The sequence below is a fragment of the Opisthocomus hoazin genome, chromosome 30 (genome assembly GCF_030867145.1).
Source record: "Opisthocomus hoazin isolate bOpiHoa1 chromosome 30, bOpiHoa1.hap1, whole genome shotgun sequence".
Lineage (NCBI taxonomy): Eukaryota > Metazoa > Chordata > Aves > Opisthocomiformes > Opisthocomidae > Opisthocomus > Opisthocomus hoazin.
Window position 1 is genome coordinate 4068111 of NC_134443.1, and position 15145 is coordinate 4083255.

The 15145-nt window shown below is 58.3% G+C and overlaps 1 protein-coding gene across 3 annotated transcripts in view; it reads right to left on the reverse strand.

Moving 5' to 3' along the window:
- Positions 1 to 15145, reverse strand: part of SNX27 (sorting nexin 27) — a 30458-nt gene that overhangs the window by 11539 nt on the left and 3774 nt on the right. For 2 of the 3 annotated variants that reach the window (XM_075445048.1, XM_075445050.1), the window contains exons 2-6: positions 6958 to 7189; positions 3820 to 4012; positions 2480 to 2544; positions 1578 to 1682; positions 398 to 476 (exon numbers count right to left, since the gene is read on the reverse strand). In XM_075445048.1, coding sequence (XP_075301163.1) covers positions 398 to 476; positions 1578 to 1682; positions 2480 to 2544; positions 3820 to 4012; positions 6958 to 7189 — 674 coding nt within the window. Of the gene's footprint in view, positions 1 to 397; positions 477 to 1577; positions 1683 to 2479; positions 2545 to 3819; positions 4013 to 6957; positions 7190 to 11528; positions 11591 to 15145 lie in introns of those variants that run through there. The other variant, XM_075445049.1, reaches the window with a different exon arrangement.

Sequence of the window (15145 nt, forward strand, 5' to 3'; positions counted from 1 at the left end):
GCCCTCGATCCTCTTTCCTTTCCAGCAAGGGAAAAAACCCATCCCAAGGCGCTGCTGGTGCCGTCCTCCCCAGAGACGGCTGCGTTGCAGTGATGCTGCCCACTTTGTCTAAGCTCGCTGGACCCTCTAAAGTAAAGTAAAATGTGTTTCTCCATTTAACAAAAAGCTCATCTCCTTGAACTGCTCAAGAAAGGGAAAGTAAAGAGGCAGCAAAAAAAGCTGTCAAACTTTGAGGGCTCCTCATTACCGGAGTCTACTGAGCCTGCCTGATTCCTCCCGGGGGTCCTGGTTTTGAGAGCAGAGATAAGACCTAAACGAGAGTGCCACCAGGCTCTGCCAGCGCTGCAGAGCTTTCTCCTCAGCCGCTCGTCAGCACCACGGGGATTACAAGACTTACCAAAGGAGTGATTGATCACTTCAAACAAGGCGAAGTAGTTTGCGGTAATACTGTCCATTCCGACTTTCGCAGCCACAGCCTAAAGAGCAACGGAATGGGAAAACGGGGTGAGCAGGACCGGAGCCAGCAGCTGCCAATTCCCCTCCGGGGCAAGGCTGGCTTCATACAGGCTATTCCCAACTATTCGCTAACCCAAGGTGCTCGTCACCATGGAAAATATGAATTTTACTCTTCCAGTAAAGCCAGGTGTTTTCTTAAGCAAAGGCTTAAACTGCTGCTTTCGCTTTCCTGTAGGCTGCTCCAGATTTCAAGTGCCACCATGGCTGACAATTAGGTCATCTTTCCTTCTGACGCCTCCAGCTTCAGTCCCTAAGAGCAGGGGCACGCACACCTCCCCCAGGAGCTCTCCCCAACAGCGCTTCCGTCCTGCACGCTACTACCACAGCCAAGCTCACGGACCTCGGCAGAGGCGACGCCAAATCCAGCAGGCTGTGTCCCAGACCACCCCGTACTGCCACGGCAGGGTGCTGCTGCGCGGGGCCGGAGCTCCCGAGAGCCGGCTCCCTCTCAGTCCTCCAGCAACTTTTTTAGTTCCCCTCTCAGACAGGGTCTCCCCCGCATCATCTCATTCCTCCTAACTCATCGACAGCTGCCACTGCTCCTCCTGCAGTGCTGGCTGAAGTCAGTTGTCCTTGGTTTTCCACTTCAAGCACTGGGCCTCTGGCCACTCGCAAGCCTGCAACATGGCCAGAGGATTCCCCAGAAGGTCACTACCCTTCATGTTCCACTCGCTGTCCGGCCACGCAGCTGCAGCCAGCCTCGCGTGTCGGCTGCGGGCAGCTCTTGGCTCCAACTCCTCCACCACAGCCACTGCAAGCCACGACACACAATCTGACTCGCTCTCAGAGCCATCCGCCAGCTTTGAGATATTATCAGGGAAAATTAATTCAGCGATGACTCTGTCCTTGCAGCCGAGCCTGCCAGAGGAAAGGCTGCCTCAGCACGGTGCGAGGTCAGAGATCCCTAGTGTCCCTGTCCCCTCTGCCACGGCAAAGCAGCGTCACGGATGCCCACCTGCACTCGAGAGGAGCAGAGAGGAGCATGCAGGCGCCCACGGGGTCCCGGTTAACGTCCAAATTGTGTCAATCTTCCAGCCAAGGCACAAAAAGCAGTAGCTCACCTGGTACACCTGGTCTGTAGTGCTGTTCTTTTTGACTCTGACCGTGACTGTTGTTATATCTGGTAACGCTACTCGGAGCTCCACGTCCGAGACGCCGTTGTAATTCTGACGGAGGGAAGAGGAGAGGACAGAAATCAGCATCACGCAAACTGAGCCCCGAGCTCTGTGGACTATTTATTGCCTTGTGCTAGCTAATTAAAATGGTCACTTTAGTAACTGGCTGCTCCACAAGCCTCAAGAATCCTATTCCAGTCTGCACCAGCGCAGTTCCGAATGGAGGAAGATGCGAGCTCTGCCGCGAGGCAGGAAGCCAAGCAAACGGCTTCAGACCATGACGGGGTAGGATTTTCCATTCACGGGTTTGCCGGTGCAGAGCGACAGAAAGCTCCGGGACACGGCGACTTCACGCACCACAGAAAGGCTGGAAAAAACCAGCAGCTGAGAGGCAAACAGCAACTCACTGCTGCCCGCAAGTCACACCTCGGGAGAAGCGAGTCAGCCAGCCTGCTGTTCAGGGGGCCTGGTGCCTTTCTGGCCAAAGGCTGAGGAACACAAACAGCTCAAAGGCAAAGCTGCCCGGGCTGCCACCAGCACGGAAACCAGCCGCGCAGCCAGCGAATGCGGCTGTCCAGCTGAGAGCAGGGCACGCAAGGAGGCTCTGCTCTGCGCACCCCTCCGAGAGCAGCGGCAAAGCCGCTCTGAGCTCCTGCTAGGGGCAAAAGGTTTCCTACGTGCCAGAACAGACGGCGAACTGCAGCCTGGATTTTTTGCCACGGTCTTCACCCAGCTGAGCCCTTGGCGGGGAATGTCTCTGCTCTCTGATCCAGTTTTACCAAGCGCTTACGGCCTCTGCAAGAGGGAAGGTCAGGGCAGAGCGGCAGCGCCGTCGCCTGCGTGCCTACCTCGTCCGACTCCGACAGGAACTCCTGCATGATGTCGCTCTCCCCGATGACGCGTATCGAGCACACTGCAGGACAGAGAGCGCAGGTTAGGGGGGTGACTGGGGAACGGGGGAGCCCCCCCCTCCCAGCACCGGCCCAGAGGTGACGTGGGAGTAACAACTGCCTGTTCTGCGGGCTGCGTCAGACAGGGTGGTATCTCCTGCCCGAAGAAACCTTCTCAAAGCGAGTGCTTTCCGGGCGGTATCAGGTGTCCTGGCACGAACACAGACCCAGCCTGAATCCCCTACAATAGCAAGCGACACGTAGTGTTGAGTAACTCGCCGAGATACTCCCCGGGGGTGAAATCCAGGCCCCAGGCACACAGCCAACAGCAGGTTTAGTCTACACTTAAAAGCAGACAAGAATTTCATAAATAGCACTTTTGCCTCTAACAAAAAAAGTTATTCCAGAGGGACTGAAACTATTTGGCAATTCAGGCGAAGTCCAGCAAATGATTTGGACCCGAACCGTATCGTGTTGCCTCTGACTCGCAGCCAGCCTGCCCCTTTCTCCAGGACGCCGAGGATGGAGACGAATGAGCTGGCCAAGGCAGGGCTGAGACATCAGCACAGTGGGCAAAACCCAGCCACGTCCATCTTGTGGCAAGAGGGGGCTTCCCTCCCACGTGCTGGGTAAGGAAAGAGGCTGTTAAGCTCACACAAATTAATTAAGCTGCTTCCAGGCAACTAAGAAAATAACCCAGCACCAGAGGAACGAGGGGCTCCCCAGATCCCATCTACAGCCGCAACACGAGGGGTCAGATCCTTTTGCCAGGCACTCTGACACAGAGATGAGGTTTTGCTTTTCCACCATCTGAACTCAGCCTAAAGGAAGCTTCTGCTGCAGGCACTACAATTGGGACTAGGACGGACCAAAGCGTTCAGCCACGAGCAGGCTCCGGTCACTACTGGTTGAGAAGAGCTCCCCCGATCAGAACGGCCTCAAACACAACTTTTTCCCTGCTCCAAAGCTTCCCTCCTCCTCCTCTTCCTCCCCGTGCTCCCTCATCTCCAAGATCACTGGCGAGCAACATGACACTACAAATAAAAGCTCGCTGTATGTTAAAAAACTGACTATACATCTTGCTGCTGGAAGCGCGCTGCACGCCGGTAACACACGCATCATTAAACCGTGGCAAGTCTGAGCTCCTTCTCACCACTTCAGCCATAAAATCCAATCCAGAAACAAATGAGCTTCTTTCCTTCACAGGTAAACAAATCCCTGTGAAGTTCTGGACCACCCGCGGCGGGATGTACCCCGAGGTTTGGTTCCCCACTTGTGTACAGCTCCCAGCTCAGTACCTTTCTCCAGGTACTCCTCCAGCCCTCGCCGCCGGGCGTCCAGCTGCTGCTCCGACAAAGAGAACGGCCATTTCCCCGGCAGACGTGGAAAAGTGAAGTTGGCAAACTCCCGCTTCAGGTTCTGGTGCAGGATGGCAAACTCCCGGTACCGCTTCGAGCAGAGCTGGCGGCCCGCCATGTAAACGTTGTAGACCTGCAGCGAGAAGAGGCCCACTGGGGTGAGAAAGGCTTCCCAGATCCAGACTGGCACAGCTCTGCCTTCCTGGACCCACAGGCAGAGCAAGACTTAGTAAGGAGGGCTTGAGCTAGAATGAGAAACTGGTACGAACAGTTAAACACGCCTCTGCTTACCCCGGGAGCTGGGGGATGTCCCAGCTACTACCTCCATCCGACAGCAGCAGGATCAGTGTGAGCTCAAGGCGCCTTTCTACTCCAACAGGAGATGAAAAACACCCAAACCCTTCCCAAAAGGCCCCGAGCCCCATTGCAGCCACCACGGCGGTCACCTGGATCCCGTCCCGCACAGAGGAGGGTCCCCGAGACGCACCCAGCCACCACCGGACACACACCACAGAAACACCGTGCTGACCGCACGCGTTGCTGTCAGCAACAAGAGCCTCATCACCGTCCAGACGTGCTTGACACCACCGCTGAGCGTCCAGCCTGTCGCAGAACCGGGCCTCACGCTGCAGGCAAAGCCCCAGGGCTCTGCACTCCGGCTCACGGCTGCTTCCCCCGAGACACGGAGAGGCCCCAAAGCGAGCAGGGGGCTTGGTTTGTGCCGGGACCCAGCCCCGGCAGCCGTCAGGCACCAGCGGAGACGCAGGACGAAACCTTCTAGGAACGCCCTGTGTTGAGTAGTTTCTTTGCTATGCGTGCGCTTTTTCTGGACAGAGTTAAGGAAACAGGACTCTGGTCCCAAAGAGGGGAAACCTGGAGCAGAGTTACGGTCACAGAACGTTTCTCAGCACTGCGGCGACGCTCTTCAAGGAATTCCCTTCCCATCCATTAACCAGCCGCCTCCATTTTTAAAGCCGATCTGCTCAGTCTGGCAGGCAAGTTAAACACGCTCTTATCTCGGCACTGCTAATACGCCCTCGGTGATAAGCAGGTCCCAAACAGCAGCGTCACCTTAATGAGCTTCACCCAAGGAAAGGGACGCAGTGGGGAAGAGAGCAGCTTCACGCTCTCTCTGTTGCACACGCGAAGCGTTTGCAGTGGCAACGCTTCCTCGAGGAGAGCATCGCCCTCCACCGCGCCCCGGAGCCTGGGGGTGGGTTCTGGCATGAGGCACGTGCTGAAGACGCACCACGGGCGGCTTCAGCAGCGTTGTGAAGGCTCAAACCCCAGCCTGCTCCCCAGACGAGGGCCCGGCGCGGTCCCAGCTCACTCGCCCTCCGTGTCTGCGCTCCAGACACCTGCCCGACACCCCTCGCGAGGGGAAAGCGCTCCAACGCAACCACAGCTTCGTCTTTAGAAAGCAGGCGTTCAACCCTTCTGTGGCAGGCCCTCGGGAGACGGTGCCAGGGCAGGGCGAGACCCGAGCGGCAGCAGCTACTGCCGGCCCAGCGAAGGGGCCCCCTGCGGCCCCCCTGCACGGCACTGATTAAGCACCCCCGGTTTCCAGGACCCTCCTCCTCCTGCCCCGCACGGCACACCTGATCCGACAGCGTCCCTCCGGGCCGGCACAGCAGGGCGCAGGGAAAGCACGCACTCCCCGCGGGGCCGGGGACCCACGAGGACCCCATCCGTCCCCTTCAGCGACACGTGCCATGGTGACACGCTGGAGCGACACGCTTCGCACGGGAGCGCTGCTGAACCCCCCACCCTTCCCCTCTCACGCACACGCTGTTCCCGCAACGCTGATGCTGGCTGCTGTCTTCCTTGGGGAATGCCTCCGTCCTCGGCAGGGAGAGCGATGAGCCGGTTTGTCGCCCGCCTCCCGGCACTTCACACAGCAACGCCGCCGCGTCCCGAGGGCGGCTGCCCAGCCAAACCTCCTCCCAGCCCGGGAGGGCAAAGGGAGCCAGTGCACGGCACAAATCTTCAGCCGCGAGTCAAAGCAGCAGCACAACGCGAAGGCCCGGCACTCGCTGTCGCCCTCCGCCTCATCATCCACCCCCGCCGACGGCCACGCAGTTCCCCGGCTCTGGAAAAACGAAGACGGCGCACGGAGCAGACGAAAATGATGTGGAGGTGGGCTGGACTGTGCTCCTAACAACAAGCAGCTATCTGCAGCAGGAAGAATACGGCCCTTGTGACCGGCTTCCGTCTCTACCAGTCGCTGACTGAAACTGGGAGGCAGCTGGGGCTCTGCTGGGCCCGGCCGCAGCGCAGACCCCAGGCACGCTCAGAGCGGCAGCCCGCAGCGAGGCGCAGGGGGCTGCGGAGGGGCCTTCGAGGTAAAGCCCCCGGTTTGCAGGTTGAGCATCCGTGGACGCTGCCCAGGCAGGCGGGGAGCAGCAGGGCTAAGCAAGGCCCGGGCGATGAGGGGGTTAAACACAGCCCAGACGCCGCGAGAGGACAGAGATCTGCAGACGAGCGTCTTTGTCCGACCCGGTCTGCGTCCCTCTCCAAGAGTTTCCTCGCCAGCCACCCCTGATCAGCCAGAGATGCACCCACGTCAGGTACGTAGACATCAGAGCGCATCAGCTCGGAAAACGAGCGCCAGTCTCCCCAGTAAACGCAACAGAAGAGGCGGGGAACCCGAAGGAAAAGGACTTCTTACAGCTCTTTCCCCCGACGCTCCCTGAAGGGAAGGAGGAGATGGAGGAGACATTCTGTAGATGGGAAGCTATGCTTCCAGACATCTGCTCCCTTTGCTTTTACATCCACCACAGATGTCCCCAACGCTTGGTGTAAAACAGGAGGCACAAATACAAAAGCTTACATGAACAAAATATTAACTTCCTACTTCATCTTCACAAGAGATCAAGCTATTCCAGATACACAGTAAGAGTGAGGACAGGCAAGCCGAAATAAGACAGTGCCAAAACCAGTCCATAACAGATCAACGTGCCTCCCTCGTAAAGACAAAAAGGGAGCGCTGCCACCAACGGTCCCTAACAGCAGGGAGCACGCCAGCTCGGGGTGCAGAGCACCCCAGCTCCAGAAAGCACTGCCCAGGCCGATACTGACCACGAACTTCTCGCCGTTCTGCTCCACGTGCTTGTACGTGGGGATGGAGATGGGCACCGCTTGTTTTTCCGTGTAGTCGTAGAATGACTGCCCCAAAGAGTCATCGCTCGGATCGAGATTGTCTGCCTCGTGCGGAGGCACAGACAACACCGTCAGAATTAACTCCTTCTCCCCGGCGCGAATCAGGTCCACCACTTGCTTGTGTGTTGCTCCTTCCACATTCACCCCGTTCCTGCGAAAAAGAAAGCACAAAAGCCATGAGCAAGGCAGAGCCGACTGCGGAGCCTTCGAACGGCGCCGGGACCAGCCCAGAGACCCATCACACATCAGCTGCCCTTGCGAACCCGCCAGCCTCACCCGCCCTCGTTGCTCTGCTTTCACCCTGGTCTGAACCTCACTGACCATTCCTATCGATGATTTCTCGTGTTATTGGTTACTGAATTATGTTTAATGACTTCAGGCACAACTAAAACTTCTTTGAGGCTCATGCACCCCCTTGTGTCTTGCAGTTTTTATCGCTTCTCAGCAGTACAACACGGCAAACGCAAGGAGACCACAGAATTAGGGGAGGAAACACTGCTCGCCTCACACACACCACTCTGCCAGGGCAAAGCCCATCTCCCAATCCGCTGCAGCTCCAGAACCTGAGTGAATTTCCCTAAACCTGAACTGAAGCTTCCAGGTGAACAAGAACGGGAAAGGAGGCTCAGAGAGCAAAGGTGAGCGATTTCAGGAGCTGGTGCTGCCATCCACCGAGCCACAGCTGCTCCGGGGCAACACGGCACAGACGCCTTCGCCTCTGTCACTCCTAGGCAAACTGCTCTGCCTTGCCCCCAGCAGCCCCGGAGCACTGCTACAGCGAGTAACATGCTCCAACCTGCCCACAACAGCTGGCCTCCATCACGCCCAGGCCCCCCAGGAGCCTCAGGAAGCTCTGAAGACCCAAGACGTACCCAAGCCACCCCTAGAGCACTGCCGACACTCCTGTGAGCTCCGTTAGCTGGCGCCTGGGTCTTGCTTTGCCCAGGAGATATGGACCATACCTCGTCCAGCTCGGAAAGACCCTGGACCTACGGCTTCATTTCAAAGCAAAGAGAGCTGTTAGGTTCTCTTCCAAATCTGGAAAGGGACAAGTCTGATCTTCCCCTTGATAAGAGCTAAATTTAGTAGTGAGTCTCCACAAATTTACAGTCATCACAAGTGTCTCTGTGAAGAGTTTGGTATCCGAAACATTCCCTGTACAAACAGAACAGGCAGAGCTTCACCCCCTGCATCCCTACCAGCCACGCTCTCGCAAGCTGCCGGAGACCCGCCGATCACAAGTCCCTGCTCATCTCCGCTTCCCCGGCAGCCGGCTGGGACGAGCCCGGAGCAAACCAGCCAAGGAGCTTCCCACCGCCGCTGAAGCAACACCGGCAACCACGCCACACCGCACATCTGTCTCCGCTCTCACCTAGAATTTCTCCACCTGAAAGCCCAGCGTTGCCCCTGCTCGGTGCTGCTGGCTGCGGCCATGAGCGAACGCTCCAGAGGAGCACAAGAAAGCAGCCTGCGCTTTCCCAGCCACGAATCCTGACCATGCAGGGAGAAAAAGGGCTCTCAGATTCTCCCTCCAGCAATCGGCTACCCCTTCCCAGAGCCCGGGAGCAGACTGCCATCGCCTCACTGCTGAAGACACAACGCTGGTCACAGAGCCATCCCAGCTTGCCTTAAATCAAGCGTAGGGTTTAGCTTTCAATCCCCAGCTCTCAAATGAAAGAGAACAGCTCTTACTGCTTCACATTGATCATTTTTTATCGAACTTTTACTTAGAAGAATCTCCCTGGAAAGATCTGATCTCGACTCACAAATCTGGGTGAGAGATCCCAGGCTCCGAACCAAGTTTAAAAAGCCCCAAGCGGTGCCTGCGAGCCAGACACCGTGCTCGTGGTTTGCCAGGAGTCGGGCAGGAAAGCTTCCCCGGCTCGGACACGATCCACGGTTATCAGCCCCCAGAGCTCCCGCCCTGTTTCAGGGAAGGGATAACAAAGCAGCCCTCGATGCAGCCCCTGGGCTCCGTGCGATGAGAGCGCTCCAAGAGCCCCCCGCAGCTTTCGCAGCAACAAGGCCGCTAAGGTCAGGAAGGGGGAAAATCCCCTCCTCGCTGGCCAACTCCTCCACAGGGCAGGAGCGCGGCTGCCCACGCAGCAAACCGCGCCGGAGAGGGCAGCCCTCGCCACCGAGCTGAGCCGTCAGCCACCAGCGCCGTCACATCACAGTGACATCCGCCTTTGTTCCACCTGATGGACGCTCGCGTGCTGCTCGCTTGTCCCAGATCACTTCCACCCGCCCAGAATCAAACCCAGCCCGCAAGGTCCGAGAGTGCCGCCGCCCGAGTGGGATCCGTGGTGGATGGGGAGCAAAAGCCAGACCCCAGCCGTGGAGAAGGCTCTGTCTGCCCGCAGCAGGAAGGACGGCAGGCCATCACGGCTGCTCTGCACGCCCCAGTCCTGCCCTGGAGGGAGAAGGACGAAGGCAGGGGCATGCGGCTGCCGTCCCACGCTCAACCTCAGGTCCAGCTCCAGCAGCGATGGGCAGAGCAGCTGGCAGCGGGGGCTTTCGGGTGACCCAGGCCGCAGGCCGCACCGCTCCACCTGCAAAAGCCAAGGCTGGTGTTGAGTTACTCAGCCCCAGCCAGACCGGAGCTAGGGCCTCAGCCTAACTTCCCATTGAAGACCTCAGACACTGTGCTTTCCCTTCCGCCAGCAGACCGAGAACAAGCACGTGGCCAGCTTCCTCCTCTTCCTCCCCTCACCCTCCTCAGCCCGCGGTGACTTCTGCTGCCAGGCATTTTGACCAGGCCAACACCAAGCCCTGGGAGGGGGTGAGGACAGGACCCGAGACGCCCGACACTGAGACTGCAAGCGCATCATTTCATTCATTGCAATCCGGTAACACCCACTGCCGGCTCTCTCTCCGTCGCTCCCGCAGGCTTGGAGCCCTGCTCGCCCCTCCGCCGCGCCGAGCACTCGGAGGAGCAGTCGCTACGGCAGGCGTGCGGCCGGAGGACTTGTACCTTTGCAACAAAATCACCATGGCAACTCCTCACCCATGAACCGACGGAGAAAGGGAACAGTAAACCATGCGACAGAGGCACGTCGGCGGCAGCCGGCGAGGTGAGAGGAGCACAGCTGAACCAGGCGCTGCTCACACAGCCACGGACCTGCGGGATCCGAGAGCCGAAGGCACTTTTCCCGAGGCTACGGGACACTTGGGTACTTTGCTCCTCAAGCTTCTGCCTCCATTTGGAGTTGGAAGAGGAGATGAAGGCGCTACCTTTACCCTTCCAGGGGACCTGCGTGGTCCCAGAGAGGGCTGCGGAGCTGACCGCGCGGCTGCGTCCCTCCGCACCTGACGCAAAGGACGTCCAGACGCGACAGGCAACGAGCAGACCCAGCGAATCCTTCCCTCCACGAAGCAGGCACCGCAAACCGCACACGGCTGTCTTCTGCACTGGAAGGGAAGTAGATGAGAACTCTGCTCACGGCAGATCAAACTGCTGCGGATGGAGACGGCAGCCAGGCACGCGCCAGCCCCAGCAAGGTCTACCAGACTTCAGGAGTGTCTTCCTCTGACAGATCTCTTCTCCCCGCTGTCCGCCACCGAAAGTGGATGTGGTTAAACGAGGTTCTGTCACCTTCCACTGCAGGACGGCTGGCAAGCCCGTGTTCCTCTTTGCCCCGCCGGGGACGCGAGCTGCCTCACAGGAAGGTCACCGCAGGAAAGCCCCGAAGCCGGCGGGCAGACACCAAGCAGTGCTGGAGCTGCTCAGGGCGCTGCTGGACTGGGCAATGCGGACCCTCCTCACGCTGTCCCTCCAGCAGGAGCATCCCCACCCACACGGGGCTGCCAAGGGCTCCAAACGCTCTCCACATCACCCCAGGGAGCAGGGGGAAGCTGTTCTTCTCCTGGTGCCGGTTCAGGTCGGTCTAGCTCAATGCTCACTGGGACCAAGGGCTCACGCTGGCTGAGCTGAAGGCAACACAGCCCCAAAGCACTCGCTACCTCGTCTCTGACGGCAATCGTCTCACCGCAGCAGAGGGAACACGCGCCCGTGCCGCAGCCCACAGTCCAGCACGATGCCGAAGATGCCTGCCAAGAGGGGCCTGGGCTGAGACCGTGACCCCAGGCAGCGGCACGCTCTGCTGCCTGCCGACACCACTGCAAGCGCAGCAACCCCAGCACGTGCGGGGCGAGATCGGGCGCTGCCAGCCTCGGCTCTTGCCCGCTGGGGCTCGCCTGGTGCTACGGGGGAAGCCAGGCTCCGGGAATTACAGCAGGTTATGCTTAATAGAAGACCTTCAGCCTGTGGTTCAGCAACCTCCTGCCACAAAAAATACATGCTGGGGGGCACAGCAGACTGGTGTTTCTTCACCATAATGAATTTAAAAGCCTCTTGGAAACTTGAGGGAGCAGTGGCTGCAAGCTGGCACGGTCCCCTGGCTGGAAGGAGGATGAGCTGTCGAAGCACCCAACTCGCTCCCCCAAACCTGCTCTCTCCACCAGCACGGTCCAGAAAATGTCTCACTCACCAGCAGTGTTTGAACCTGGGGACACCATCAGCACACGTTCTCCGCAAGAACGGGAACCGCCGGCAAACTCCGGGAGACCCTGAGGATGAAGCATGCGATCGACAAAGCAAAATTCCCCATCATGCCACCGCCAACGAGCAAGATCCCCAAGACACAGAGAGGAACATTTCACTTCTCCCATTTGTACGCCAAATGACTCACTTTCTGCAAAGACTTCTTAGAATTTCCCAACTATGTGCCTGTCAAGAGATGACAAGGAAATCTGCAAGAAGGTCTGCAATGAGCTTCCTGGAGATTAAGACCACAGCCTTCGTGCTTCGTTCAGGCGAAGTCCTGACCCAGCTGACAAACCGTCCAAGGAAAAACACCCCAGGAATGGCTCGAGTCATCCTTAAGGTTTCGATTTTTAGCAGACGAGCACCCTCAGCCACGCCACGCTCTCAGCACCACGGCGAAGCACAGGTCAGAGCTCTCCCACCCTGCACGACAGAGCCTTGCGCGTAGCTGCGGCCTCACACTGGCAGCAGCTACCTGCACCATGACTTCTCGTGTCTCCCACCTCTCAGTCGGGACATTCAGCCGAGTCCCCGCCTTCCCCAACCCCGCACTTCGCGTCCTCCAGCTCCCGACACTCAGCTCAGAACACATCTGGCTCCAGCGCTGCCCACGGCTGTACGCCAAGCCCATAAAATTCAGCATGGACCCAAGAAGCTCCTTGGGCTCCTGCTTCTGCTGTAACACTCTGGTTCTCACCAACATTCAGCTGCGGGAGAGATTTTAAGTGCGGTGCTAAGACAACGGCAGTGGTGACGGGTCACTCTCTGCTCTGAGAAGGGCTGATGAAGGAAGAAGAGTGCTGAAGCTGAGATCCAGCGACAAGGGCAGTCACCACAGGGATCAGCAGCCTCCTCGGGAGAGGCTCTGGAAATAAAGATGAACAGCTAATGAGCTTATGGGCACAGCGGTGCGGGACAGCTTCTCCAGGCGTGCCGTAGCAGCTGCAGAAACAGGCACCTCATCGTCTTCACCCCTCTTCCTCCTCAAATCCAGCTAATGCCAAACACCAGAACAGCTCCCCGCGACGCCACAAAAAACACCTCACAGGGTGCGTTTGCAAAGGGGCAGCTGCTGCGGCGGTGCCGGCTCCCTTCCGCCCATCCTCAGGAGAGCGGCGTCCCCGCCCGGCCGGCCCACGGCCGCTTGAACAGCCCCGGCCCCACGCAGCTTCACCCAGGAGGGTCGAGCTTCTCGGTGCCCATACACCCAAGACCGTTCGAGCCGAACAGCTTCCCCGGCGGGCAGCGTGCTTCCCCCCGAGGCGGCTCGGTCCCCAAAGCCGCGAGCCTTCCTCAGACTGAACTATCCCAGGGCGTGATCCCGCCGTGGCGGCTCAGCTGAGGCCGACGCAGCATTTCCCCGTTTCTAATCCCCCAAAAGAAGGGAAGCCAGCCTTCCTCTTTCACAGCTACGACATCCAGACCCCGCCCAATATTATTCCAAACCGACTGAAAAAGCCAGGAAGACACTAACAAGTGCAGTTCCAGTGACCTTTCCCGCTTCTCTTCAGTGCGAGGGACCAGAAGGCCGGGATAATTACCATTTCCACAGAAGCCTCTTACAACATTTTCAGGAAGTTTTAACGTCCCTGTGCATATTGACACGCTCTGCTCTGGCAAACAGTGCGACTGCCATTCACTCGCTCCAACCAGGAGAGCGACGCTTCCTCGCAAATTAACACTTCTGAAACCCCCTGGAAGAAGACAAAGAATATTAACATTTCAGAAGGTTAAAAAGTAAACACTACTGAAAAGCACACGAGTACTGACTCAATAGGCGGGAAGCGATCAGTCTTGTTGAAAAAGGAACAAGATTTCGGACACTTGCAAAACCAAACCTGTATCGAACCCGCTCTGGAAGCTCAGGAGCAGTTACCTGCGCTCAGCTTCCGCATCAGCAGCAGGAGACACGATCTAGGTCAAGGCCTCCTCGGCTTTCCCTTCCCCGACTGACCGGCAAAACCACCCTGAGCAGACCAGAGACGGACAGCGCTGCTGGACCGCAAGCCCCAGTGCTGGCACAGAGCTGGACGTTTAAGCGTAACCTTTCTGACCACCATCAAAGCAATGATTCTTATCTGTTCCTTTTGCAGACCCAGATTCTCCGCCAGCTCAGTTCAAGCTGCTGACACAACCAAGGTCAAGCCTGTGACAGCGGCTTTGGTTTCCCAGCCACGGTCTTTCGCAGAGCTCCGAGCAACACCAGCGAGCCCCCGAGGACTCTGCAGACCACACGCCACAAACACCGTCATGAGATGCTCCTCCAGAGATGGCGGTGAAGAGCCCAGCAGGGTCTCGTGCTCCAGCTCTTCGGAACAGCATCCCAGCCCAACAGCAGCCAGCAGCACGGGTGTTCACGGGGCCTCTCCACGACGTTTCGGTCTGCAGGTCACATTCTGCAAGCACAGGTTTGAACCCCAGTAAAAGGAAACTCTCCCCTGCCTCATAATTCATCCGTCATTGCCTCCCTGGTGTTCAGACTGGTGAAAAAGGAAGGGGAACGACAGGTACAAGAAACGCCATTGCAACACGCCAGGCACCAACGTCCAGCACATCCCCAGCGCTCTTCCCCACCAGAAGCCCCCTCCACCGAGCCTACGGGGACCGACCCATTCGCTTCGTTATCTCGAGCCGAACAAAGCAGGAGCAGAGAGCACAGGCAGTGGAAATCGGTTTAAATTTCTCCAGCTCACCCATTCCTAGGCACACAGAGAGTTCTGTTCAAATACACTGCAGAAGTGTTCAACCGGGGTAGATAAAAAGGCTCTTGCATTTATCTAATTGTACGCTTAATGGAAAACCCAGCGCAGGAGGCTTCTTCATTTACCCACTGCTGTTATCTCTCAAGAAAGAAAAGATACATTTGCAATTTTTCTCTCAAAGAGCCAACGCCAGCCTTATTGAGCTCCCCGAGCACAGGCTGGAAGGCGCGGCCAGAAGACCCCAATTAGTCCCAGTTCCAATCGACAGCCTCAACCGGGCGAGCCCGCTCCCACTCCTGCGCTCCAGCAGCCCCATCTGCAAGAGGGGGAGCACTGCTGGCCCGCGGTGAAACGCTCAGCAAACCGGCGCAGGAAAGCGAGGGACAGAGCCCGGGAAGGCCGGGGCGAATTCAGGAACGCTACCGGGAAGACGGGGTGTTAGGAGGCGGGAGGAGGAAAGACATCTGTCAGCAGGGCACAGCGCCGCGGCCTCCTCTTCACAGACCGTTCTGGACCAGCTTTTTCTGTCGCCAGTCAACACACAAAATTAGCCTTTAGACCAGGGAGAGAGGAAGAGTTTGATCTCCCGAGGGGAGTGCCTTTCAGCCCGCACGCCGGGCACGAGCCGCTCCCCACCAGGGTGAGGGAGAAGCCGTCTCCGGCGGGGGCTGCTGCACCACGACCCGTATCGAGGGCTACGACACCGTCCCTCGAAGCAGCCGGTGCTGCGGCCGTCTCTGATGCAGGAGCGAGCGATGGAGACCACTCCTCTGCTCTGGCGGGGTACGGTACCCCCCACCCTCGCAATCACACCTTGACCGGACCAGGTTTCTGCCGCACACGGTTCAATAATATTGAG